Source organism: Cygnus olor, chromosome 5, assembly GCF_009769625.2.
Source record: "Cygnus olor isolate bCygOlo1 chromosome 5, bCygOlo1.pri.v2, whole genome shotgun sequence".
Lineage (NCBI taxonomy): Eukaryota > Metazoa > Chordata > Aves > Anseriformes > Anatidae > Cygnus > Cygnus olor.
Genome location: NC_049173.1, coordinates 5,714,233 through 5,741,580, shown reverse-complemented (window position 1 = coordinate 5,741,580; position 27,348 = coordinate 5,714,233). Strand labels below are relative to the sequence as shown.

Below are 27,348 nucleotides of genomic sequence, written 5' to 3'. Positions count from 1 at the left end.
TAGTCTGGGCTGCTCGCCCCTCCTTCTCCCGCCAAGAACCCAAGTTTTGAATGAAACACTTGATTCACCTTCCCTCGCCATTTATTTTTTTTTTTAAACCCGAATGGGAATCAGCAGAAATTTTTTTTCCGAGATGTTAGAAAAACAACCCAAAAATGTGTCCTACCAGTGCCAAACCTAATAAACCTGCAGGAGGTCTCAGCGCCTGCCTCTGTGCCGCTGGGAGGACCGCTAATATCCGTGCTCTGCCACTAAGTTTTTGCTGGCTACGAGAGGTCCCCCGGGACCATTCCCAACTCTGAGCCTGCTCCAGGGGCAGAGGAGGGCAGGCAGGGCGCCCTCTGTATCGGTTCTCAGCTGCCTGTGGTTAAAGCTTCCCCCATGGGATTTGGAGAGCAGCACCCGCTGCGTGTCCGCTCTCCCTTGCCGAAAGGTGCCCGGGTTGTTGTTGTCCCATGCAGATGGGAGCGCCGGCACCAGGCTGGGGCCACAAAACACCCCCAGCCCTGACAGAGCTGCTGCCAGACGCTTCGGGTCAGCCTCCAGCACCTTCTCAGTGGTGGACCCAGCACCGTCTGCATGCACAGGACACGACAGAGAGCACGACCGTGTGCCCAAGGCACTTAAAAAAAAGAGAAAGGGGCCAGGGATGCTGCAAGCCTGTGAACATCTGCCGGCCCACGCCTCCAAGCCATCCTGCTGCAGGAAGGCTCTGCACCAATCCTGCACAGCCTGCGGGTAAAGCTTTCCATGTTGCCAGCGTTCCCAGCTCCTTTTGGAGGCTGGCAAGCAGGCTTCGACCCAGGGATTGGCGGAGCTGGAGCGCCCACGTGCGCCTCGACCACTGCCCAAAATGGGACCAGGTCCTGTCACATCCTGGAGATATCCCTGGAGGTCCTCCCCATCACCCCAGCACCCCCATAAGGAGCACCCCGCTCCTACCAGTGCTCCCAGCAGCAGCACCGAGCCCAGGGAAGGATGCAAGGTCCCCACCACGGCACGGCACCACGAGGTGACCGGCTGCACCAGCACGGCCCCGGACCTGCTGCAGGATTGGCGCTGAAAGGAAGCGGCGGAGCGAAAAACACCGAGGTCTCCGGGGGGCGGGAGGGGGAGGCTGAACAACAAAATTGGCTAAACTGCTCATTTATAATTAACTTGCTGCATTATAAATATTTCCCTTTGCTCGGCTCCCTCGGGCTCTTGCATTTCCTCCCTGAAACCCCCAATTTAAGGAGCGCTCTCAATTAAGCGCGGCAGAACCTCATTAATTCACATGAGCAGCCGGGCAGGCTCGTCGGAAGGCAGCTTCCCATGCAGAAGGGGAAAGCACAATAAAGCAGCCAAAGATCAGGGCAGGGGCTTCCTTCAGCTCGCTGCAGGACGCTGCTCAGCGGTAATTATTGCGGCTAATGGTCTACAGCACACCGATAAGTGTCTCTGAGTGCAGTCGGTGGCAATAAAGGAGCCACCCGACAAAGCGGGGAGCCCGGAGGGAAGTGACTCATGCAGCTTTGCTCGGAGCCCGGATGAAGGAGGAAGCTCTGCGGGCACTGAGCTTTGACGGGGTGAATTCACAGAAGTTTTCCCAGCACCCGGGCTGGGCTTTTTGGGGTGTGCGTTTTGCAGCCTGACCTTAATGAGGATGCTCCAGATTCAGCTCTCCAGGAGGGTCCATCCTATCCTGCCCTGTGGGATATGGGACAAAAACATCCCCCAAATTCTTCTCGGCACCAAAGCCCTCTCCTTCCTCTCTCATCGGGAAGCTCGGCCAGGTAGGGAAAAGTGATGTGAGCAGGTAGGAAGCCACCGGGGAAGGAAGGCAGCAGCTGGCGGGCACCAAGTGTGGCCGGTGTGTTTCCCTTCCCAACGTACAGGTCTGAATGACCTTCAGGGCAGCTCTGTGTGTGGCACAGCTAAAAACAGCCACCGGTGAGCCCAACGGCCTTGGGAGAGGGGAAAAAAAAATAAAGTCCAGTTCTGCAGGCTGCCAAACACCGCTCTGCGTTATAAAGCATCACTGTCAGCCTACTGGGCAAGGAAACATCAGGCAAGCCCAAGGCTTGGGAAACCTCCAAACGTGTTCCCTGTGCTTGCTGTCTTCTTAAGAAGCACCAAAACAAGGGCTGATCTGAACCCAACATGCTGGATTAAGTTCTTTGAGGTGAACCCAAGCCAGAAAACAAGAGTTGGCTTGTGACAGCCAGCTCCATGCCAACCCCAGGGAGACAGCTCTGGTGGGTCACCTCCCTCTTGGGACACCCTGCCGAGCTGGCGTGCTCCAGAGAACTTCCCACCAGGACAGCCATAACAAAGGGTTAAGAAGAAACTCTCCCAAAAGGGGCAGGGGCCAGACCACCACGAGTCTGGGATACGCAGGCAGCCTCCGTCCCCCGGAGATCTGCTCGGGAATACAGCTGCCGGGGCTCACCAGGGTTCAGTCCTTCTAGAAACCTTGCTCCTGCTGCAAAAACAGAGACAAGCGCATCCATTTTCACGCAACCTCCTGACGATGTTTTTATTTTGCACCCGTCTTTCTGTTCAGTACAAGCAGAGCAAGGTAAAGCTCAGGGCCACTGCAGCCCACCCAGCTTCAGCATCCCCAAGGCTAACCGAGGGCGCTGTGCGAGGAGCAGTCCCTGCTGCCCGGCCCTCCTGCCAGGGCGATAAACACGGGTGCTGTTTGCAAGGTTGAAAAAGAAGCAGGCAGCAGCACGGGTGGGTTTGAGCTGCCGGATTGGGGGTGGTTTTAAACTGCCAGGTTTGCAGTTCCAAACCAGCACAGCCCCACCAACACGGATGAGCCCTCGTCAGGTGTGCGCCGGCAGCGGCATCCACGCACCAAAAAATAAATAATGCAGCTAATGCCACTTCCCCGTGCTCTGCCAAACACTTGTGGAGCGACCCTGCCAGCCCTGTGGGAAGGGCTGTCATTTAATACGGTTCTATCAAAGCCGCTATCTCGGGTCCGAACCATCCTGTTGCAGCACAGGCTACACTGTTTTTCCGTAATGCTTCCTATTCCCTCTCCTCTACAAATGCACACATGCCCTTGTACGCTTTTCCCAGGGTTTAAAAATTATGCTAACAATAAGCAAATATAGCATGACCAGATGCCTTTCATAGTCAGATGGTTCATTGTTTAAAAAGCTTCACTTTAAAATCCAAAAAGATTGCTAACAGATGCATTTTTTGGCTGGAGACAGAGAAAAACCTCGCCTGAACAAAAGTGTGTTGTGATTGGAACTAAAAAGGGAATTACCTTTAAAGATAAAAACTATAAACATTTCCTATTGAGAAATACCCCCAGCCACGTACACAGCCTGGTTTCTCCTCTGTTCAGTGGGAAGGGGAGAAGTGTCAGCCCGCCAGCCTTACACCCGGGATGGCGTTTCAACCTGCCGCGGCCACAACCGCGGGTGTTCTCCGGCTGCAGCGGGGCTGGGAAACACTGCTCGTGCAACCCAGGTGGCTGAGCGGGGCGAAACGCCAGGCTATTTATACCCCTTCCCCTGGTGTGCCACCTCTGTCAGATTTTGCTTAGCTCTGTTACTGCAGAAAAAAATGAATAAAGAAAAAAAAAAAAAAAGGGGTGTTAAATGAAGGAAATGGATATCAACGCAAGCCCTGCCGCGGTCGAGCACCGGGACAAAGATGCATGTGGAGGAGCGAGCTGGAAAACGGAGCTCTCCGGAGGGGCGGGTGGAAGGCACAGTCGGACAGGAAAGAGGCCATCTGGCTGGGAAAACCAGTATCATTGGAGAGTCATCACTCACTTCCCTATTTCTCATGTGTTTTCCCCTTTCTTCCTGCAAGCACACCGGTGCTGCCTTTTCCCAATGCAGAGGGACCCTGATGTTACCTCTGGCACCTGAGAAAATTGTAGATGTAACGCTGACTTTGGCTTGCCACGGGGACAGCTTCATACAGGAGAGAGCTACACGCCCCGCTAACAGGTTTTCAGCACAGGCTTAAAAAATGTGCCATCGTTTGTCATCTCCGCGGGTCATTTGTCATCCCTGTACAACCTCTGCCGGGTTTTACAGATGTTCAATGTGAGCAGAGAGCTTTTCATCGAAAGGAAGGGGGGCACAGTCAGACCCTGTATGTATTTTACCTGATTTTAGCTATCAATTCCTTCTGCACAGTTATTTATGATGACCTGCCTGAATACTCCTGAATCTATGTTTATTTCTGAGGATCTTCAAAATCACCCAGTGAGCTGCTCCAGCAGCGTGACATTACATGCTGGGGCTGGCAGGAGCCAACGCTCCTGCAACAAAGAGGTGCTGCAGAATAAGTGCTAAGTGTTATTTATTAACTCCTTTTGGAGCTTGGCCTCTGTTTAAGAAAGGCCATCCCAAGTCCCCCTTCGTTTTCAAACTGCTTCAGACCCGCAGCCAAAGCCACGCCAAACCTGGAAACCCTCCGGCTTCCTCCCCGTGCTTCCGAGCAATTTCCTCTCCCGGAGAGCAGGAGCAGCAGGGAATAAAATGCTTCGGGATGAGGTACGGAGCGAGTCATCCTCCAGAAATACCACTTCTAAAAGCGGATCTTATCCCGCTGTTAATGCACCTCCACTTTTCCATTTCCTTGCTTGATTTCAGCTGAAGGGGAGGCTGACAACCTCAAAGAAGGTCTCTCCAACAGGCTTTAAATCCCCCTCCAGGTGTGCGCACGGCAGGGCTGCTGGATTTAAAGGAGGCGACCTACCTGCCTGGGTCACTGCCTCCTGAGTGCCCAGCCTCCATCTCAAGGTGCTTTATTTCTCTCTGCCCCCAGAACATGCCAGGACAGGACTTCGGGCAGTTTATCTAGGGCAGCCCTCAGCTCCGAGCAGGGCCAGGGTTGTGCCCCTTGCCACGACAACCCAGCACAGCAATGTCTCGTTCTGGCCAGCTTTTAGTAAATCTTGCCTCCCACGGGAATGCAGAAAAACGGGTAAGGACTGGGATGCGCCCTGCAGAGCAGACCTGAGTAAGGCTGCTGATGCTGGTGGTGTTGGGCACGGGGCTGCAGTAGGGAAAGGCACCATCTCCCCAGGCCAGGACACGCCAGGACCTCCTGCAGCATCGCCTCTGCACCAAGATGTGCCAAGGAAACTCCTTCCACAACACATCATTTGGAAGGGGACAAGCAGGCTGCCCCAAGGATACCTCTCCCCTTCCCTTTAGGAGGATGGGGACAGAGGTTTTGTAGGATGAGCATGGAGAAAAAGTGTTGGCATCATGGACTGCAGGCACAACATTGGATATTTTGCAGCAACTGCAGCTGGGAGCACTGCAATCAGCAGGGAAACTGGAAAAAAAAAAAGCTAAAAATTAAGATTGCCCCAAACTGGGACTTTCTGACTCAAAGTCCGACTGAAGTCTTTTGACTCTTAACAGCTTCCCTCGAGCGGGATCCAAAATTGGCAGCAGAGGAAAGAGCAAAAACTGCTCAGAGGAAAATTCTGGACCCTTTGCAACTCACACAACTGCCTACGACTGATGTCAGCCTTCGCTGGCTCCCCCAGGACCCACCAGGTGAAACAAGGGCTTACAAGTTCTTGTGTAGTTCAAAAAGCGACTTGCTAGTAGCCACGGACAGGCCAAAATATTCTGGCGTATCCCGAATTTCCTACATCACAGCTGCTGAGGCAGCAGCCGAGGCAGCGAGGTAGGAGCCCAGCCGTATCTCCAGCTCCGCAATTACTGAGCTGGAGAAGTCCAGCCCCTCGGTGCCAGATGTTGCAGGCTGCCCCACAGGTGGTTTGTCCTTGTAAAAACAAAGAGGTACACAAGTACGATTTCCATAAGATGCTACGACAGTCACAAATGTTCCTGTTGTCCTCTATCCACGTCCATCACGTGGGAGCATGACTGCCTGGAGCTTGCCCCGCGCAGGGAAATGTTCTGCAAAGCACCTGGCTCCCCACGCTCCCCACCTGCTGAGCCGCTGCTGGTATGGTTTTGCTCATTTTTAATTAAAAAGCAGGACAAAAGCATTCGTCTCTCCTGCCAACCAGCCACCCAGCACATCTGCATGAGCCCTGCAGCTTGCCCAGATGGTTTCGTGAGCAGGGCAGGTCCTCCGTGACCGAGGACCGTGAGCAGCAGGGCAGCAGCCAGGAGCTGGCCTTGCATGAGCACGAGATCCAAGGACTTTGGAGGATGACGCGGGGCACTTCTGCGGCTCCTTCCTTCAAACCCACCAGGGAGCTACGACTTTCTCCATTTTTAAAAAGCCTTGCAGTGCCTGTGTGAGCGCAAATAGGCGCTGGAATGGGAAATGGGGAATATCAGTCCCATCTAAACCCTACCCCAGGAGATTAGATAGCACGTAATCTCCCCACACAATAATAATTACACGGCTCTGCTTGATTTAATTTCCTATTGTCTCCGCTTATTTAGACACACTGGAGTACGGCTACACTTATCCTAGAGGCAGTGACAAGCGAGCATCTTCTGCCCATGTTCTCCTTGATGAAGAACAGTGCCTGTAATTTGTTAACATCTCTTCGCCCCTCCAATTTAAATCTCGGACACGCCAGGCCTCTGTATAACAATAATACATGGATTTCAGGGGCATTTATGAGAGGCTTAAAACTTAATCCTACATGAGCAAGGTAAGCCTGCTCTTGGCCTGAAATGAGGCTGGAAAATCTGGTGCCATTGCTAGAGCAGGAGAAAACAGGCGTTAATAGCAGCAAGTGCCATTTGAGTGGGGCCAGGCCACCAGGAGCATTTCAGAGCCAACTTCTGCAGCAAGGTGGGAAGCTTATGGGATGCAGCAGCAGCTCTGGGAATGGCTGGCATTTCCCCCCATTGACAGAGATGCTGCTGCGATGCTGAGCTCCTGGCACTGCTTTGCCCTGGGTGTGCTTTGATCAGTTTCCAAACTTTAGTATTTTTGCCCCATTTCTCCCCATTGCCATAAGACCTGCAGGACCTCTCTGCTTTGGGTAACACAAGGAAGGAAATGAATCCCAACACAGTCAGATGAGTTGAAAGTGGTTCTGCAGCCCCCAGGGCATGCACTGCTTTGCAAAGATACGGGGCAAAAATCTTTGGTTTACTGGGAAAAAAGCTGTTGGGGTACAGAAAGCCCAGGCCTTGAGTGAACACAGCTCTTGCAGGGGTCAGCCCGTTCCCAGTTTGGGAAATAGGGGAAATTGCAGGGAAACTGAGCGCCTCACAGAGATCCAGCGCACACCCAGGAGGGCTTGGGAGGAAGGGCTCTGCATTTTGGAGACGTGGGTCTGAGGACCTTGCTGGCCACCCCCACTTCCCTAGGAGCACCCCAGGGAACAGATGCATTCCTGTGATGCTCCAAATACCACTTTGCATCCCCAGAGAGTGCCGCCACAGAACTTCCACATCTCCTCCTTTCTAGTACAGGTAAGAAAAGCGCTCAGCCCCGCCGGCAAGCAGACGCATCTCTTACTTTTTTCTTGCTGCAGTAGATCTGCCACTTCTTCTCTGCCGGCAGCGCAAACATCGCTTCTCTGTGCTTGTCCGTGAGGTCAAGTTCATCCTGGAAAAGGGGAAAAAAAAAACAGCACAAAAGAAGCAACGTGAGTGCACAACCCAGAGATCACCCAGACACAACCCCCCGGGGAACTGATGTCCCAGCTCATCGCCCTGCACCTATCGATTTGCCGGGTCAATGATGCTAATTGTCATCTCGCAGTTGCTGACCTCTCCATGACTCTCGGGCAACAGCCGGCTGCCGGGAGGACGGGGCTGCAAACCTCTGCCTCATCCCTCCCAGACTTCCCCTAAATTACTTGATAAGGCAGCAAGCCTTTCAGAAAGGACCCTCGCGATGCCAAGCACCCCATACACTACAGATGCCTGCAGCTAGCTTCACACAGAGATCTGAAGCTCCAGGAGGCTTGCCCAAGCTTGCTGGGTTCGACAGCTTTTTTTTGGACTTTTGGTTTGTTTGCTAATAATTTTAAAAAGCTCCTAATATCTACATTTCATAAAGATACCTCCTCCCCATCAAAAGTATGGCAGTACGTATGGGCTCCATACTGCTCGGCAGAGGTAAAGCCGTTTACTGACTGAGGCCTTCAAGGGTTTATTTGATTTCATTTTAAAGGACACATCCGTTTCGCACTTTGAGGTCTCTGTTAGCAGCGTGTCCTCCGCTGGGATGCCCGAGTATTATCAAAGCCCTGCTGCTTCCTGGTGCTAGATGTAGGTCAAAGCTTTTAACAACGAATGAACTAAATAAAGCATTCAGACAGGGCTGTGAGGCTCGTTTCTAAAGCCAACATTGATCCTACAGCCACGGATGTCTCTATAAACCACCCCCGTCGATGACAAGCCTTTTGCTGGAGGGATGTTGGTGCAGCGCTGGGAGTGCTGGAGATGCTGCAGACGGTCACAGGAGAACCCTGACATGGCCTCCAGCCAAATCCCAGTCAGTGGACTTAATTAAGAGGATCCCTGTTAAAAATTACACACTGAATTCTAGCAACTGAAAAAAAAAGAAAAAAAAAGAAACCACATGGAGACCCATTAAATTTTCCTTGCCTGAATAACAGTGCTTATGAACTAAAGCAATTATGTTCACACAAAGGTCTGCGTGCTGGTAGCCCCTGGTACCCCAACCAAAGGTAAAAGCCCCATTTGATGAAGGCTGAACAAGATGCTCACGGGGAGACATGGTCCCTACGTGAGCAAGCCCACAGGCCATGAGGAAATTCAGCTGATCTAATTAAAACTCATGTTGCATCTAGTATTCAAGGAAGGGAGCCTTCAGCTATCGTGTAGCCCAAACCAACACAGCACACCACGACAGAGCCCTCAGCATCTCGGAGAGGACTTCGCCTATATAGCCACTGCAGGCAGCGATTTCACTTCCCGATGAAATTACTCCTCGAAAAGAAAGGCGCTGTGGAGCTGTTTTGGTTACGTACACATGGAGGAGCTTCGCCTCTTCCTTGACTTCCCCCCCATGTTGACTGACTTTTCAAACCGATGTGCGAGTGGGCATCCCCCGCCTGCCGAGCACGGCCAATGCTCATGGAGCTCTGGAAGCAGGCTTGCGAGGTGACCTTACATGGGAAATATCCAGCTGCGATTCAGCCTGTTCAAACACAGCTCTTTGAAAAAGGGCATTTGGGCATGTGAGAGAGGATGAGGGGTCCGTGACAGACAGCCACCTCCGCGGTGAGGGTCGCCCCAGCCAGCTTCCCTGCCACCCGAACCCCAGAGTCACATCTGTGCCGAGGTTCTTAGAAAAATATTTATTGAAACCTGTAAAATGCCCAAACCCTAAAAATAAGACTTGTACAAACATGAAGATTTATTAACCAAGAAAAAAATATAAACTGAGCCTCAGCAGGAGTAAGAAGGAATAAAGCAGAAGAATGTATTGGGTGCTGGTATATGACAACGTGCAAACAAATCCAAAAAAGGTGCAGAAATACTGCTAAGCCTCACACAGCATGTTTCCTTGTGCCCCAACTCTAACATGTTCAGTCATCACAGCCCTGCATCACTCAGAAACACCTACCTAATGATAGCTTGCAGGATGCCTGGGAGAGGTGTTTAAATAAATAATATGTGGCAACTGGTGAATACAAGGATCCTCCTAACCAAACAGTGACTAACCACTGTCATTCTGAGCTGTAGCAGCGACTTAACCGTGAAGAATCGGGTCTTTGCTGTTACGACGTGCATGGGAATTCCTGCACCCACCTCCAGCCTTGCTGGGCTTGAAGCACCACGTGTGCTCGTGGGTGAGTATCTCCGTACGCCTTGGCCCTGAGCGGGCTGCTCAGAAACTGTCCTTCAGACTCCAAAAGACCAACAGAGGATAGGAAAACCAAACATTTTCCAGTCGTTCACAGACAACCGTACCAATGCCGGTCTGACTTGGTCTTTTGCAATCGCACTGCAGTCGTAACACGGCCGAGAAGCTGTGCACAACCTCAAACCCATATGCACCTTCAATTAAAAATCATGAACTCAATAATTAGGTGATTCTAACTGGCAGTTAATTTTATAGGCCATTTGCAAGCCAGGCACTCCTGCTACAGCACACGATGCTGGCAGCTGTCGAAGAAGACGACCCCTAAGTCAGTGTCCATCCCTATCCACCATGTACCCGTCACCTTCACCCCTCAATTCAGCTTCGCCTTCACAGCTCTGCCCCTTTGCACCCGGCTGTCTCCCATGGCCAGAGCTGCCAACTTTGCTATTTTAAATATTCTTTTGGAATCAGGTCAAAGGCACGTAAAATAACAGCCTCGTTTTGCCACCAAAAGGAAGTCTCTGCCCAGGCTGTTTTTACTGGAAAGAGATACGCTGCTCTTCAATATTTATCCCGTACAGTTAAACTCTTAACCTCTAGATCAGGAAACATGTTTCCACATTAAATCTTCATTTGAATATGATTTAAAAAAAAAAACTCATAGGGGAGATTTGACTCTCTGAGTTTATGTGCTGTTTCTAGGAGGTAAAACACATCCGTGCTGCTTGCTTTGCTGACAGCTCACGCCTCCCTGCTCAAGCCAAGCAAGCCTCCCCCCCGCTCCATGAACAAGCAGCATCTAGTGAAGGCAATTCCATGCTGCTCTCCTAAAGCTACCTGAGATACTCGCGGTTTAGCTCAGCACTCTGCGAGCAGGATCCCACAGGCTGAACTGAAGTTTTCATCCCTCCCTACACCTTTACCCTGGAGGATGTAAAGCGGCGCTCGGGAGAGAGGTGCCCATGGTCCTGGCCTCCCCGAGCCAGCACGAGGAGCCCAGGTGAGAGGGATGCACGTGTGGATGGAAGGACCAGGGCTGGTGAGCAAAAATCAAAAAAGAGTCCTGCTGAGTGGTGCAGGAAGAAGACCACCAGGCAGCTCCTCCAAGCAGGTGCTCACTTGGATGTCTCCCTAGCGGGAGCTTGCCAAGAAAAGAAGTCAAATCCCAGCCCGTTCCAGCAGTGACAGCATCGACCAGGCACGGCGTCTTGTGTGCAAGTCGGAAAAGAAACCTTCCCTCAGAGAGGCCTGGAAAGCTGGAGAAAAGCCTCGAGCCTGACCTCACTGTAAAGAGAGCTGCGAGGTTGCAGGCTGGCTGAGGTGGAGGTCATCTGCTCCAACGCCTTGCTCAAGCAGGGCCACATAGAGCTGCTGCCCAGGACCACGTCCAGGTGGTTTTTGAGTATCTCTAAGGTGGGAGACCCTGCAACCTCTCTGGTTTGCAGTCAGTGCAGTCTCTGACCACCCCATAAATGCAAACCCAGATCAAAGAGAAAAGTGAGGCGCTGTGGCTGAATTAACCGATTGATCCTCTGAGCAGAGAGGGCATCAAAGTCCAGCCCCAGGCTGCGGCAGACACTCGTGCCACGGTGGAAATCGTAATGAGCATCCTCCATGGCTGAGAGCCATCAGACTTTCACTGGGGAAGTGGCAGGAAGCGAGGAGCTGGCTGGGGCTGCTGGCTCCATAACACGGGGTCAGCGGGGAGAGCAGCAGGGTGAAACAGCTTTAAGGGTCACGCTGGAGCACAGGAGTTTGAACACTAAAGTTAGGCAGGACAACCCAGGCGCGAAATTGCAGAGCTGGAGCCTGAAGTCTGAGTTCCTCCTCCCCTTTGTTATTTCCCTTCTCCATGGGGTGGGAGAGACGGGACATGATGTTGGGTGCTACAACAGAGAGGACAAGCAGGTGGGATGCTGCAAATCTCTGACTTCAGAAACAAGCCCCAGGATGGGCTCCCAGAGCGGGGCCAGCCCAAACACCGCCCACCCCAGTGCGACTGCCACTAGGTTTTCCCTTACAGCCCACAAATCCCCTGGTTCAAAAACCTCTGCCAATAGTAGGGTGCTAGGATCATATAAGGGACGGTTCACTAGGCAAGGGCTGGTACCCCCATAGTATTTTCAAAAGGTGGTAGGAAAAAGGATGAAAAATTTATTAGTCTGATGTACCTTTCTGGCTGATCAGTTGTGCAACTGCAATACTTAGAGGAGGCAGGGGAGAAAGGATGTTGTTCATTGTCATAACTGAAATAAAAAATCATGCAAGGGCTGCTGTTTTTCTGGGGGTTCATATATACACATCTGCGTGTGCACATACATATGTATATATGCACATATAGAAAGACATCACAATAAATGAACAACATAACAAAAAGCAAGTGAATTAACTCCTGAGGGACGGATGTACAGAGTTTGGAAGCTCCTGAGTAAGGCTGCAAGGACACCAGTGGGACTACAGCACACAGCCAAGGTCTCCTGCATCCTTAAGCAAATACAGGGAGATCTATGACTGCTCAAAAAACAACCAACCAAAACTAAAACTAAAACAATAACTAAATAAATAAATGAAAACAAAGAAAGAAACAAGTGGGAACTTTCTGGCAACATTTGGCACTAACTGGTACAGCATGAGAATAAAATAAATAAACCGCCTGTTGAAGTCTGCATTGGCTTCCTTTCTCAGGGGTCATAATCTCTTTTTCACTCTCTTCCAGGCATTCTTCTCCAAGTTCATCAATGTGATTTATCCAAGAATGTTGCAGTGTCAAGGGAAACAGCAATCAGCATTTTTCCTCCCGTCCCTCATCTAATCTTCTTCCGCTGAGCGAACGCGCCGCCTCGCAGGGAGGCTGCTGCACTCACACTGGCGGTCCCGGCTGTGATTTATACTGGCATGCAGAAAGCCTCAGCCAAATAATCCATCCTATTTATCTCAGTATTTTCTTTTTAAGCTGTTTTCTTCAAGAAACAAACCTACTCATCAGTAGCCGCTACGGCGTGACTGCATGCAAACACGTTACCACCTTCAAAGGCAGCCTGAAGGTAATGCACCCAGCAGCACAGCTAACGATACTTGGATGACTACAATTCTCAACACAGGCAGATTTAGCTCAGCTTTTTATTTAAAACAGGGAGGTATTTCCTTTTTAGTATTCCTACTAAGAATACCTCCTCTCTAGCATGCATATGTATTTCCATTCGCAGTGCCCTGAGAACATAAAAGCAACCCCCCAGACAAGCTGACCCCAGCCAGTGCCATCGCTGTACATTTTCGATTTATTCATGCCAACCTGCAGCGGGAACTACAGACCGTGACCAAAAACGAGCTATTTGTATTTAGTAATGAATAAGCATAACGGATAGAAGATTCGTATTAATTTTGCCTTTATCATTTAATGAATTTTTTGAAGAAAGGAAATTGCCGACAGCAAGGCAATGAGCAGCAGCAACAAGGAATAATGTCTTCAAAGCGCTAGCAGCTAGTCGGCCTCCTCCCTCATTTAATTTTTATTTCTAGATTAGAAAAGACAGACTGCAATCCATCCTGCTTTGCAGCTTTCAGTTATTGACCTAAACACGTTGGATAGACGTAAATAAAATATGTATTCCTTTCTTCTCCAGCAGGGAAGATTATGGCCGTCGATATCTGATTTAGCTCCTCAATAAGCTCCAGCTGCGGCTGGCTCACACTCCCATCGGTTCAAACACCTACCTGAGTCAGACAGCACGTACTGCTTTAATGCTATTTCATTTAATTCATTATTTTAATTAGCTAAACTAAGTTTAGATTTTAAGGGTGTTCATATTCCAATGCTGATGTGCTTTAAAAGAGAAATACCTACTTAGTTGTCTCAACCTTTTGCTGTCGTTGTAATGTATAACTGCACACATACATAATTTGTTATTTATTGAGCTCAGCCTTCTACGACCTTTTCACCGACATCATCTGGAAAACCTTTCTCCCATTTTAATTAAACACTTCTACATCTTGAATTATTGTACAAAGCACTCTAAAAGCGAGGACTGTGTTGATCTAAGCAGTTTTACCCAGACAGGCAAGCACTCTCAGATCTAAAGCCCTGCAGGTGGATTGCCAGAGCGCTTTTTCCACACAATTGGACATAAGCCGTGAAAACAACAAAATAAGATGTATTGGCCCATTATTTGTTACTGTGATCACTATGATGGATTAAACTGAAGTCAACCTCAGCTGAGCATGACTGCCCTTTGGTGGGTGCACCTCATACTGTAATAAAGCCTGGTGTTGGCAAATAAATAACAGGAGGTTTTCAGATGTGCATTTCCCACCTATTTATGGACGCAAAGAAGCAGCTCCCTTTTCAATCAATTTTTAGATATCACCTCTGTTGCTGAAATCTGTGAGAGCCACTGAAGTCAGAAGTCAAGCCAATGGGTCAAGTGTCACTTCAGATGTCCCCGTCTGAAAGGGATGCTTACCTATGAGTGCTGTGCACGGTTGGTCTGGGGCTAAACCACTCCAGGGTTTCCTCAGCCCTAGGAAGGGCATTGAAAAGGGGCTCCTCGATTACCTGTGTCTTGGAGATATATATATCTATATATGCACACACACACACATATAGACACATATACATATGTAAAAGGTGGATTCCTCCCCAGCAACCAGGCTCAGATACTTGGTCTGCTCAGTAGCTGCCCCTAGATCCCAGTCTCCCCAGTTGCTGTCACTGGGATATACGAGTTCCTGCCTGCCACTGTGCCCCTGTGCTCCTCTGAGCCTGTGCAAATAAACCCGTGATGGGCTGGTGGCCCCCGTCACAGGCCTGGGTGTTATTTGGGCTCCCCCTCCCACCACTGTCCATCCGAGCTCCTCTGCGGGAGTGCTGATGAGCTTTAGCACACAACCTAACAACAAATGTACTCATTTGTCTCTTGTTTAACCAGTACCTTTTGTAAGTTAAGCTCCAAGCCAAGCCTGGGATGCTTTTCATAGGAAAGAAATGTTGTCCCTCCGCTTCACATTGCTGATGTGCCATTTATCCTCCCTGCAAAGCTTTGCTTGCAAGGAACCAAACAGAAAAGCAGCTGATAAAACCACTCGGTTTTAGCAGTTTTCAGGGAAGCTAATCCCCTCAAATAGAGGTACTGGTTCACGTGCTGGAGTCGATGGGATTCAGGGCTGCCAGGCACACAGGAAGGACTCTGCAGGCAGCGCGGGGCTGCACAAAGCCTCGGAGGCACAACCTGACCTTGGCCAGCGCTCCATACTGAGGAAGGCACAGACCCTGCTTTTGGCAGATACCGCAGCAGCACGGACAGCTTTCCTACCCATCTACAAGCAGATACGGGGCAGGAACGGGCTCTTTCCAGTGGGAATGCTTCCCACTAAGGTTAGCAATTAAGCAAAATCCACGTGGAGTTCAACCCTGCCTGTAATTCCTGCAACACCACTCAGCGACAACACGATTGGGACAAGCAGAATGTGGCAGGTGCCACCAGGCTGGCACCTCTGGGGTGACTCCTACCAGAAACGCTTGGAGCTGGCTCAAACCGAAACCCGAAATGCCCCAATTAACGTCATTGAAGCGTTACCAAACGAGCTATGCAGGCATCTCCAAGTAATGTGGCCTCCTCTTTTACAGAGTGCAAAGTGGAAAGCACTTAGCAGGTAGACCATATATTTTTCCACTTTAGCTGTGCTTTTCATGGAGACAAAGGGTTTTCTTATTTGCTCTCTGCCCTCAGCTGGGGCTCACATTGTGCTGTAACACGGCTCCTTCATAAAGTTACTGCTCGAGAACAGTGCGGCCTTTAGGGCCGGGCAAGCCCCCACGCTGGTTGTAGCTGTAACAGATATTACAATTACACGAATGCTTCAGCTGAAACATAGTGCTCCTCGGTGAATTATTTTATTCAAGTCTGTAGGACATGCGTGGGCAGAAAATCCCTATTTTCTTGCTGTGCGATGTCTGTACCAGACGCTTACCTGCCAAAACACAGGTTCAAGGGATTACGCGTGAAGGCGTAACGCCATGAGGCGCCGAGAGCAAGCGGGGTGGCTGAGGGGAGAGCGGGCGGCCCAGGCAGGCCCCAACGGCATGGCCTGCTCCTTCCTGACTGAAAGGATGACCAAATTGCTTGGTTTTCTCCCTTACAGGGGTTCATACGCTGGAGGGAGCTTCTGGGTGAAGGAATTGGGATATGGTTAGGAGGTTAGGGTTAGTAGGCCGGTGCTGCGCCCGGCCCTGGGTGGGCTCTGCAGAAAGGGAAGTGTTGTCCAGGACACAAGGGCTGTTGCAGTCCTATCTTTTCTGGGTACCCACAGCACGTTTTCTGTGGGGATACAGTGGAAGACGGCTTCAGCGCTGCTCAGTGGTTCTCAAAATCCCGAAGTCCCTAACAGCGCAAAAAGACCAGGCAGCAAAAAAGGACAGCTGACCTGCGAGCGTGAAATGCGAAGCCCTGCTCTGCAGTTGATCCCTCAGCTGTTCCTTAAAAGCCATGTTGTTTTGCAAGGCCAAAAACCTCATGCATTCTCCTTACTGGATTAGAAACTTGGGAAAAAGCACATTACTGAAGTTCCTAAGTAAAACCTAGTGATGAATTCGCTCCTGGGCATGGCTACCACCACACTGCAAGTGCTGAGGCTGACCACAGCACCCCATAACCCCGTGGCAGCTCAGCACCCACAGGGGTGGCCGGGCTGCTCCTGGCACCCACTGCTCACCCCAAGCATTTGAGGCACCACACCAAGCTCAGGTGGCCGGGCAGTGCCAGAGCAGGTCGGCCACGCCTGGCCTGATCTCCTCCTGCTGCTCCTGAAGGGCCTTCTTTATGGGACAAGGGGTGAGACCATGCATCTGGTTCCTGATGCTTGCCAAAGAACTTCAGGCAGGAGTAGATGTTACCAAAATAAAAATAAAAAATAAGGAAAAGGCAGTTTTGAAAAAGCACAGACTGCAAGGGCTAGAAGGGAAGGCAGCACACTTGTGAAAGCGTTTTACCTCCATGCTATTTCTGCTCGATTTGTACTTACAGGCTCACACAGGCACTGCTTGTCAAGCCGTACAAGAGCCCAGGTTCTGACAAAAAGACCATATACCTGTTCCGGTCAAAGAAGCAATAAAACTGCACCTGGAGCATCTCAGCCAAGTGCCCTACGTTGTCAGCCACAGACAAATTCCCCACTTTGAGCATTTCAAAGGCAACATGGAGTTAATCTTTGCGACCAGGGATGCTGCCTCCTAACAAACAGCCTGTACCCAAAGACCACCTCTGTGGCCTCTGATGAAATGCATCAGTTGCCACAAGTACAGCAAAATACAAACGCTGTAACAAATATTCTAAACTACCAGCATCTTTTCTTTTGTTCCCCAGCCTCCCAAGTTTCCAAAACTTTCACGTTGCAGGAGGGGAAGGCATAAATCACAGGATGTAGAGACCACATGTTAGCATCCCGCAGATCCCTCTGAAGGCAGTCACAAACACCCTGCAACATCAGCCAGCTGACATGTCACAGGGGGCTGGGGACACTGCACAGCCACCTGCCTCCCAGTGCCACCTCCACAAGTCTCCAAAACCCTCTAACTGCTAGAAATTGGGAGGAGGGACCCAGGGAAGGGTACCTGCTCTGGTTTTGTAGGCTGCGACTGAAAACAGGCTGCTGCACGTCATGGATGCAGGGTTAGGTGGAGACTGCACAAATTTCTTCTGTATTGCTAAAGATAATGATAGAGGTGAAAAGTCTGAAAGCCCAATGGGGACCACTCACTGGAATTTCCTAAAAGCCCAGTTAATTGGGAGGACAAGTCTTGAGGGACAGCCAAAGCAGCATCACCCCTGAGCCCTTCCCTCCACCGGCAGAGATGCAGGGTGGGAGAGAAGTGCAAGACCTGGGAGAGGTGGCACCCTGTGCTCCAGGGGTGAGCAAAGCTCTGGTCTGAGGAACCACCAGAGCACTGCCAGGACGATGACACCGCTGCAACCTGCCCTACTGGGAAGAGAGCCAGGTTATGGGGCAGGAAGGTGGACACAGCAACGGGTAACTTAACATGGATACTGGTTACAAACAGGCTGCCTCGTCCAACAAGAGTGATGGAAAGCACATGTCCAAAAGTGTCCCATTCTTCCCACCCCTCGTGCCCTCCAGACACACCCGAGGGGTCTTGGGCCCTCCTGGGGACTGCCCAGGCTCACACTGATCTTCCCTGCCTGAGCCGTTCAGCCCCTCCGCTCCTCCACCCAGCCGTGAAGCGCGCGCCCCGCGGGGCCAGGGCACAGCACCACACACAGCGCTTCATTAAAAGCCTCAGAGTGACAAGGGGTGTTAAGCAGATATAAAGGACATCAGTCATTTACCCATCTGGTGGAAAGTCTACTTGCTGGCAGAAAATAGAGAGGATTGTTATGGCGAGATCCACCATATGGCACCATTATGCGGAGCTTTGCAAGTGCTTTCTCTGAGCATGCAAGCAAGATTTCGGCCTTTGAAGAAACGCTGTATTGTTAGCCTGGATACACAGGAGCCTCTTGAAAGAAGCTGTGGCAGATGGCACAGCTTTGTTCCCTGTGTTCGAAGGCAGCTCGTCAGGCTGCAGACGTTTCCCCTTGGCGGCACAGGGGACGGGCAGCTCCAGCGCTGCGTCCCAGGGCTGGTGTTGGCGGCACTCCGAGGATGCGCCTATGCCACCGTGTGCCACGGCACGCCATTCTGATGGAGGGCTGCTGGCTGCTGGAGGCGTAGAAACGGCCTAAATCCAGTGGATGCTGCCAGGGAGTACCACGCTGCTGCACGAGCCCTGCAAGTGCTGCTGAACCTGGGATGCAGCGGTGGCAATGCGAGAAGAGCCGTGCAAAGCTGTGAAGGCCCATCCCAGCAAAGGGAGCTGCAAATCACTAAATCCTGCTGAATTTCTCTGCTTTTGTCAGTGCCTCCCTGCCAGCACCTGCTCCTCCCTGGGTGGCTGAGCCTGGCCGGAGCCCCAGCAGGACAGGGGACAAAGGGAAACCTTTCACACGGGGCCGGCGCCTGCTTGAGCGACATCCCGACAATACCCCCACGATAGCCCATTCAACCCTGGTGGGGGGGAGGAGGGGAAAGGGAAAAGGATCACTCCGGGAGGAAAGAGTGATCATTCACTGACCACAGCAACAGCATTTGCATGCACTCAGGGGCCAGGGGAAAGCCACCGCCTGCTCCTGTTGCTGGCTGGGATGGGGCACACCATCCCCACAGCCCGGGCTGAAAATGGGGCACTTTTCCCAGTTGCTCCTCTAAGAGAAGCACTTGCAGGGCCACAGAATAAAACCAAAACTATTCTGCAGAAGGTGAAAGTCAAGCAGCTAAAATCCGAAGTGTCCATAGAATACAGGGCAGGCCACAAAACACATGGTAGGAAAGCAAATCGAGCTTCTAGCTAACCTTGGGGACATGAGTGCTGTCCTAAGTCCCTCGGGCAGCACAAGCCCTCATCCTCTGCTGCTGGCACAGGGAAATCACGATTTCTCTCGATGAGGATGCTTCCAGGCTCAGATGAGCAGGCACACCTAGAAATGCCCCGACCTCCAAGGAGTTTTTGCAGGATGACTCAAAAAACAAAGAGAGTTTGCCCTTCGATGCTCACAGCAGCCTGGGGTATGCAGAGCAGGGACCTTGCTGAGTTACTGGTCTTTGTGGAAGGACTGTCCCCACGGGCGACCAAACCCAGGACCGAAATCCACCCTGCATGGCTTTCTAAGCCCGGCTGAAGGGAACAAGTGGTGCAGAAAAGTCGCAATGAAGCTGCAAGGGAAGAGTTGGCCAAGGACCAACCCGAGCTGGCAAAGCCTCCAGGTCCCCTCCAGCCCTTTTGACTTCCCTCACCCCGATGACCGAGACCACCGAGCCCTTTTGAGGCAGACCCGGTCCCGCAGAGCGGGCACAAGCCGCCCTGCCCCAGTTGCTCGAGTGTGACGGGGCCGGCAGCGCTGGGGCCACCGGCACGGGCTCCGCAGGCAGAAAGCTCAGCCCAGCGCCTCTGAGTGCTTTCTCTGTCTCTTCCAAACGTTACACAGTGGGTTTATACAGAAACTGTGGGACATTTTCCAAACCATTTAGCTAATGCTGAAATTTAATACCCGGCACCAACAGGTTACGGAGAGCAAGAAGGAGCCGGTTGTAATGGGGAGGGGGTTTGCATCTTCATTCCCCAAAACGCCATTTGGGGAAATCTGCCCTCCTACACCCACAGGGGTCATCTCAGCCTCTCTCTCTCCTTCCCACTCGGCACTGACGCAGGTAAAAATTTGATTTTGGGGGCGGAAACCCAGGATTTGCAGCTGCTTGCACAGGAACATGGCAAGGACGCGCTGCATGCCCTCCCTAAATGGCTTCAGGTCCCTGGAGGGCCAGCAGAGCTCCTGCTGACCCCAATCCTGGAGCAGCAGCTGCCTCCCAGCCTTCTTCTCACCCACAGCTGGGAAAAAAAGCAAAACCTTGGCAGCACGGAGCAAGGGAAACAGCACAGCACGCCTGGGTCCAGCTGGTCCCCACCGCTGCTGCTCTGCTCCCACCTCGCTGCACGTGCAGCGATGCCCCGCAGTGCAACCTGTGCGAGAAGCATCTGCTGAATTTGGGGGAGATGCTTTGAAAATCATCCGGCCCCCAGCGTTTTGCTGCAACAACACGTGCTGTGGTGCAGGGATGTCTCATCCCCACTGGGATATGCCATGCGATGGGTGTCCCAGCCTGTCCTCTCCTATCGCCCGCGGAGGTTTCATCCGGGCAAAACCTGCTCCCAAGCAGCGTGGATCACCAAAACCACACTGCTGGCTGTCTGGTGGGACATCCTATAGCATGGTGTGTGACCTCCCAGCTCCTGCTACACAACAAAACACCATGGAGAAGCCCCATTTTCTCTGCTGAACCGACTCAAAGTGGAGCATTTTTGGTCCATCCAAAAAGCCATGTGGAACTGACAGAGGAAATGGAAGTGTGTTTTTCTGAAAATTTTCAGAAATTTTTGATTTTTCTGATCCAGCTTTTTCAGAGTTTTGGTGCTGAGGGACAAAGAAACAATATCCTAACTCTCTGAACATCGACTCAGACCATACCCAAGGACTCCTGCAAAGCAGACTGCCCAGCAAGGAAAGCCACTTTGCACCTAGAGGGGACAAGCTGCTTTTCCAGCTCTGATACTGCATCACCCTGGACCCCAGGAGGCAGGCAAAGCCAGAATAGCCCCCAGCTGCTGCCTGCTCTGAGAAATCAATGCTTTCCACCAAGAAAGGGAAAGCACCCTATCTGGCAGTACTTCAGGGAGGAGCAGAGCTCAAGGTTCAGCACAATATCGTTCCCAACAGCAGCTCCTGATGCATCTAAGCTTGCCTGAAAACACAAACCCCTGCCTGTCCTCACTGGGGAGGCTAGAAAGAGGGGGAAAAAGAAAAAGAAAAATGAAGAAGTGTTCTACTTACCACCAGCTCGGTGAACATGACATCCAGCTCCTCCACTGGAGGCATGGGCAGCGCGGGCTCCATGGTCTGCAGGGCGAAGCTGCTGTCATTGCGCAGGCGGTACGTGATCTCAGGGTGGTCGCTGCTGCGAAAGCAGCAGAAGATGAAGGAGATCCCCCGACCGCTCCTCTTCCTCGGGGCCATGGCCGAAATCCTCCGCGTCCCTCCCTGCTGGGCACTAGATCCTGGGGAGAGAGGAGAGAGGAGGCTCCAGCAGCTGCCCTGCAGCACCGCGCTCCCGTCCCGCGGAGAGGAGGAGGAATCGGAGCCACCCACGCGCTCAGCGCGGAGGGGAAGAACGGAGACGGTTTACATGCCAAATATTTCTGCTCAGATTTGACATTTACAGCCCTGGCAACCTTGAAGACCGCACGAATTCAAAAGACGCCTTTGCTTGCCTTGTGCCGACGCCGTCGGAGCGGGCAGCGGGGCAGGGGGACGCGCCGGTGTCCCCCTGCTCGCAGCCCCGCAGCAGGACAGGTCCTGACCCCCCGCCACCGCTGCAAAGCCCTGCAAATCCCAGCACAAATCCCCGCTGATGTCCCCGTGCTGTGCCGCTCCTGCCCGTCCAGCAGCCCCACCAGCCCCGTCACAGGGGGTGGCAGATTTGGGGTGCTGCGGCCAAGAGCAGCTGGAAGTGCTTGGTGGCACCAGGGACATGGTCCCCAGTGCGAATGGCTCAGTGCTCAAAGACCTTGTACAGCTCAAGAAGCCCTGAGCTGCAAAGCACGAAAATACCCTATATACCCCCGGCCCGCTCTTAAACGTGTCCCTAAACATCCACTGGCAGCTGCTGGCTGGGTGGCTCTTTTTCACGGAAACTTTTACTGGGCTTTAATTAGATAAACCCTACGTGGAATTCCAGTAAATATTTACAAGACGCGGATTCAGCTGATAAAAATCACACTGCGCCGGTAGCTCAGACTTTCCTACGCAGTGCTTGCGTGGGACATTACTCACGCCGTTGGTTCGGTCGGTTTGGCTGATTTCTCAAGCCCGTGTCGGGAGCGATGCTCGTGGCAGGAAGATGAACGGGCGGCAGCGAGCGAGCCCGAAAGAAATGCCAACCTGTGCCCTGCCCGACAGCTCACTGCAAGGACCAGCCAAACACTGCACCAAAACCATGGCCATCGAGCATAAAAGTCAATAATACAAGTGGGAGGACCAGCTATGAGGAGTGAGGACTGCGAAGAAACATCCCAAGGAGAAAAGGCAACCAGCAAAGCACAGTAGGTTTTTTTTTAACAAAACCTAAATATTTGACTTCTAAATCTACATGTTAAACACCCACACGTTTTATCTCTGCGAAACAAGACACTGAGATGTTCGGAGAGAGGACAAAAAGCTGCACGCCGCCAAAGTTAATGCAGGAGGTTGAAATATGGATGACTTGGATTTACTAACAACGTTAGGAAGAGACTTGGACAAAAGGTCAGCATTTCGACAGTAGTCTCCATTTCCCTGGAGAATTCCCATTTCCATCTAACTACGTAAGTGTCAAAATACCCAAATGCCCCAAAAAACAGCTGCTGGGCACCATGGAGAGCCACCGCTGGAGGCAGGTTGGCATCAGACCTATGCTGGGACCCTGCACCACCACTTGCATGGCCCTGAGCAGCAAACGCTGCCTTCCCAAAAATAAGAGACCTCGCAGAAAATTCAGGCTTTACTCCCATAGCCTTAACGCAGGACCTGACCCCTGAAATTATTCTCGACTGCATATTTTTAGCACATGGTGTAATCATCTGCTGAAGCGGGAACGACGGGAAATAGTTACTCGGTCTTCATGTGGGATAATCTCTGTGCCCAGTCTGGAGGGCCTCCCTTCTCAGGGAGCCCTAAATCTCATTTCACATTCGGCGTCTTGGATTTGGGAAAACGCAGCCACTGGAGGAATTTCAGCTGCCGCGAAATCTTGCATCCCAGCTCCCAGGCAGGCAGCACCAGAGCAAATCCATTTGCAGTCCGCTGGCACCCACGAGGCTTTAGGAGGGGTTTGACACCTGGTGGGCAGTTTCTTTCCTAAGGGGAGGGAGGGAAACAAAGAACTAGGGACACGTTTTCTCCAACAGGGAGAAAATAAAAAATGCACTGCAGGTTTGGGTCCTGCAGGAGCACAGCACAGAGGGAAACGAAGGCAGGGAGGTGGCTGCACAGCAGTTTGTGCCTTGCATGGGAGCTCGGTCCCAACCCACACGTGCTTATCTGTGCAAAGCTTTGTTACTTGGTCTTCCTACTGAATCAGGGCACAATTCTGCTCCCACGGCCAGGGTACTTCGCGGACTGGACCAAACCCACCCGTCCTCCTCTTCCACAGGGCGTTTTCCAGCCCCTTTTCAACACCACGTCAACCTCCTCCTTGCAACCTGCTGCTGCCTACAAGCTCTGACTTGGGCTTGCAAAAACGTACAGAAAGCTTTTATCAGGAGAACACCTGCTCTTCAGGGACACCCGCTCCTGTTGGTGTTTTATGAGGAGCTTGAATGACAGACCAAAAGGCAAGGTTTTATTTCGGGCTTTAGAGCAGACAGCCATGTAGTAACCAAGACAAGGTGTTTTTGAGCCGCTTCCAGCTCTGGAGCTATTGAGGTTCCTAATTTTCATCCCTAAACAATTAAATAAAAAACCGCCCTGTAATGCAGGCTGAGTGGGCTGTGGGTTATTAGCAACAAAGGCTAAAAATGGTTGGGGAAAGAATATGTTAGCTACCAGGCAAATAGCATTAAACCTCGAGAACACTGATGAATATTCATTAATGCGATGGATAAAAATCAAAACACTGCTTCCTGGCAGGTCGGCGGGAGCGCTGCAGACAGCCCAGATTGCCTCAGCAGAACACAGTCCAGATGCACAGCCTCCTCTTTTCCCTGTAAATTCTGCAGAAATGGGTTATTTGAGGAGAGAAGAAGTGACAATTTCTCGCAACCCAGCGGCTTGCACTAAGGAAAGGGAAAGGAACCAGTTCCATGCGGCGTCACTTGTTAAACAGCCTGCTCCCACCTCCCATCTATACGTCTGAGCACTAATTACATCAATAAATTCAAGTCAGATTGTGATCTAATGGTGCCTTCTGGCCTTTAGTACTGAGCAGGCCAGAATAAATTAAATTTAATTGCCCCTGTACATATAGAGCCAGAGAAGATAGGCTGGGAAGGGTCATCGAGGGAACTTCTTGCCAAGCCCCAAATCCCAAGACAGGGCTGATGGGGCTGAGTGGTTTCTAAAAATGCTCTGATTTTCCAAAAACAGGTGGAAATGTGCGCGGGACATGCTAAGCCAGGAAGGGCCAGGAGAGGAGGATGCGGGATAGAGACCAGTCGTGCAACCTGGCTCTCGTGCACCACCTCGGGCCAAGGTCACCTCTGCTGACCTGCCTCAGGTGGGCACTTGCGCAGGTTTGTAAAGGACGAGCTTTGTTTCTACCGCAGTTGTGCAAGTGATGGGGATCGCCCCAGCTCACCGAGGGCTCCGAAAGACTTCTACTACAGTATTCATGGAGAAAGTACAGCCACCACCCGAGGGGGCGACTCCCTTTGTCTCTCACCTGGGCCCTTCCAAAGTCATTTCCACTCAAACCTTTGCCAGAGACACAGCACGTGGACAAAACCCCGGTTTTGCCCAGGAACCTGCACAACTGACAGCTGTCAGCTCAAGCTGAAGCTGCTTTTCTGCAAGCTCGTGCCCTCTGCAGGAACCGCTCGCTGCATTCCTGCTGCCTGCTCCCTCCATCACGTCCCCACGGCTGGTTTTGCTCCCCGGGGGAGGCCAGATGATGTTTGGGAACGATACGGACAGAACCTAATTAATTACAAGAGATTTGCTTTTGGCAAGCTGGAGGAGATAAAGGGAATTTGTCTTCTCTGAGCTAACGAATCACTCAAGCAACCAGACGAGGGAATCGTGCCACTCTCCCCCAGTCACAGGCACTGGTGGCCGATAACAGGGTACCTGTGGCAACACCTTTGGCTGGCACCACAAGGCACTGCCCCTTTCCACGAGACTTGAGTAAGTTCTGGCCCGTTCCCAGGGTGGGGGGAAATACAAGCTGTCTGTCGGGTCAGCTCATACAAACCGTGGGGCTGGGGAGCACGAGGCAACATGTGTCCCAGGACAGGAGCCAGAGGACAGGAGAGGAGCCTGGGAGGTGTCTGACCCTTTGGCAGGTGTAGGAGGAGAAAATCCTTTGTGTATTACTTGGGTGAAACCCTAACACTCTGCAAGGGAATGGCTGCCAAGAGCATTTGCTAAATTTGGAACTGACACTGGACAAAAGGAGAGCTTATGCTCTGATACAGTGACGTGTTTCAAGCAGTGACTATTTCTCGAAACGAAGACAGCTGTGGGGTCGTAAAGCAGTGATTGAGATAGGGATCTGGTCTTTGGGGTCTCCACGCAACCCAGTAAAACTACAACTTCGGAAGCATCTCTCCTTGGCTTGTGGTACCCCTGTTACCTGGTCGCCTCTTCTCCCACACCTCTGGTAAGGAGATGGGGGTCTCTGAGCTCCAGAAGCTGCTCTGGGGTCTGTAGCTGGCAGGGCTCCTTCCAGGTGGGCAGGGAGACGCCTTGGCTGCATCCCGAGGCGATGGGGCAGGTAAGGGGACGGCTTCCACCCGTCCCGTGCTGGTTTCTGCTTGTGCAGGCTGCTTGGGAGCAACATCTGTGAAGGACTCGGTGACTCCAGGGCAGGGCGCTTCCTGGAGGCTGGCACCTCGTCCTTGCGAACCGTGCCAAAACCCCGCACAAACGTCACGACGGAGTTTGGACTGTGATAACAGAGCCCGGGGCAGGCGAGGCAGCAGGATATGGCCCTGGCTGCGACTGAAGCAGGCGGGATCCCAGCCCTCCTCCTCCAAAACTCCAGCGGTGACCTTGCCGGCGGCTCTGCAACGCCTGCCGCGCTGTGTGACCGCGGTGCCAAGCGGCAGGGAGGTGTTTTAATCCCGGCACCTTCCCCTCCTGTCCATGCCGTTGGGCTGGCTGTTGTACAGCTTCTTTTAAAAAAGCCGCAAAGGGCGAAGCGAAGCTTCGGGTAGGAGCTGATCCAAGCGCTCCTCGCGACCGCTCCCTGCTTTGCCAAACAGCCATAAACCAGAGATGAAGGTGGGTGCGGGGAGGCGATGCTCCTTCGGAAATACGGCACAAACCCAAAACAACAGCAGCAGCCACGGCTGCCAGAGAGGCAGCAACAAAGCTCCCTGAAGCCCACGTTTGGGACCCTGACATGAGTGCCACCGTGACCGACCGGAGCGTGCCACTGTTTCTGGTCCCCCCCGCCCCCCCGCCTCAAAACACCCCACCGCCTCGACATCGCCTTGAGCAGTGCTCCAACGAAATCGGTCATTAGGAGAAAATTGGACCCTGGTGTCGCTTCCGCCTTCGCTTTAAGGAGAGGAGAACGGCAATTACTGTTTGCATATTCAGCAGCCTCCTTGGCAAGCTCAATTAGCCCGCGTGGAGCAACGTGCTGCCGGAGCCTGCCCGCGACCGATGCCCCAGCGAGCTGGTTTGAAGCCAGCACCGGTACTGCAGCTCTGCGGTCTGCAGCACCAAAATACCCAGCGAGGGCACAAACGCATGCAAAGGAGCGTGCACGCTCCTCTTCGCACCCGCCTCCAAACCCACACGGGAGCTAGGAGCTAAATCATCAAATATGAACATCAGCTTGCTGTTTTTCTGGCTCCTCTCCCATCCCCTCCCAAAACGAGGATACAAGATCCCAAGCGAGCTCTTTCCCAATCGGGAGCTGTATTTCAGCGCGTTTCACAAGGTGAAACTCTTTCTGGGCAAGTGCGGCGACGCTCGCTGACCGGCTCCGCCGAGCCCTGGCCAATTTCGGCACCTCTCACCCCGCCAAATGTCTGCCGCCACCCTGGAGTTTCGTGCGGGGCAGGGTGCTCCTGCCTGATGGGCATTTTCTGACAATTCCCCATCACCGCCAAGCGGCCTCGCTTGCTGGCGGTGGCTGGGAGAGGCTCTGCTTCCATGGGTGATTTTGCAAGACCCCCCCCCCGAGCGCTGGAGCTGGGTGTGCTGCGCCACATAACCACTTGTTGCAGCACATCCAAGGCAGAAATTTGGCACCCAGCACGTCGCTCCTGTTGCTTATCCCGTCCTGCTGCTGCGC

At 52.3% G+C, this 27,348-nt stretch overlaps 1 protein-coding gene across 3 annotated transcripts in view; it reads right to left on the bottom strand.

Moving 5' to 3' along the window:
- Positions 1-27,348, bottom strand: part of DAAM1 (dishevelled associated activator of morphogenesis 1) — an 88,161-nt gene that overhangs the window by 31,202 nt on the left and 29,611 nt on the right. For all 3 annotated transcript variants that reach the window (XM_040559928.1, XM_040559927.1, XM_040559930.1), the window contains 2 exons: positions 21,183-21,406; positions 7,426-7,515 (listed from right to left, as the gene is read on the bottom strand). In XM_040559928.1, coding sequence (XP_040415862.1) covers positions 7,426-7,515; positions 21,183-21,365 — 273 coding nt within the window. In that variant the 5' untranslated portion in view covers positions 21,366-21,406. The remainder of the gene's footprint in view (positions 1-7,425; positions 7,516-21,182; positions 21,407-27,348) is intronic.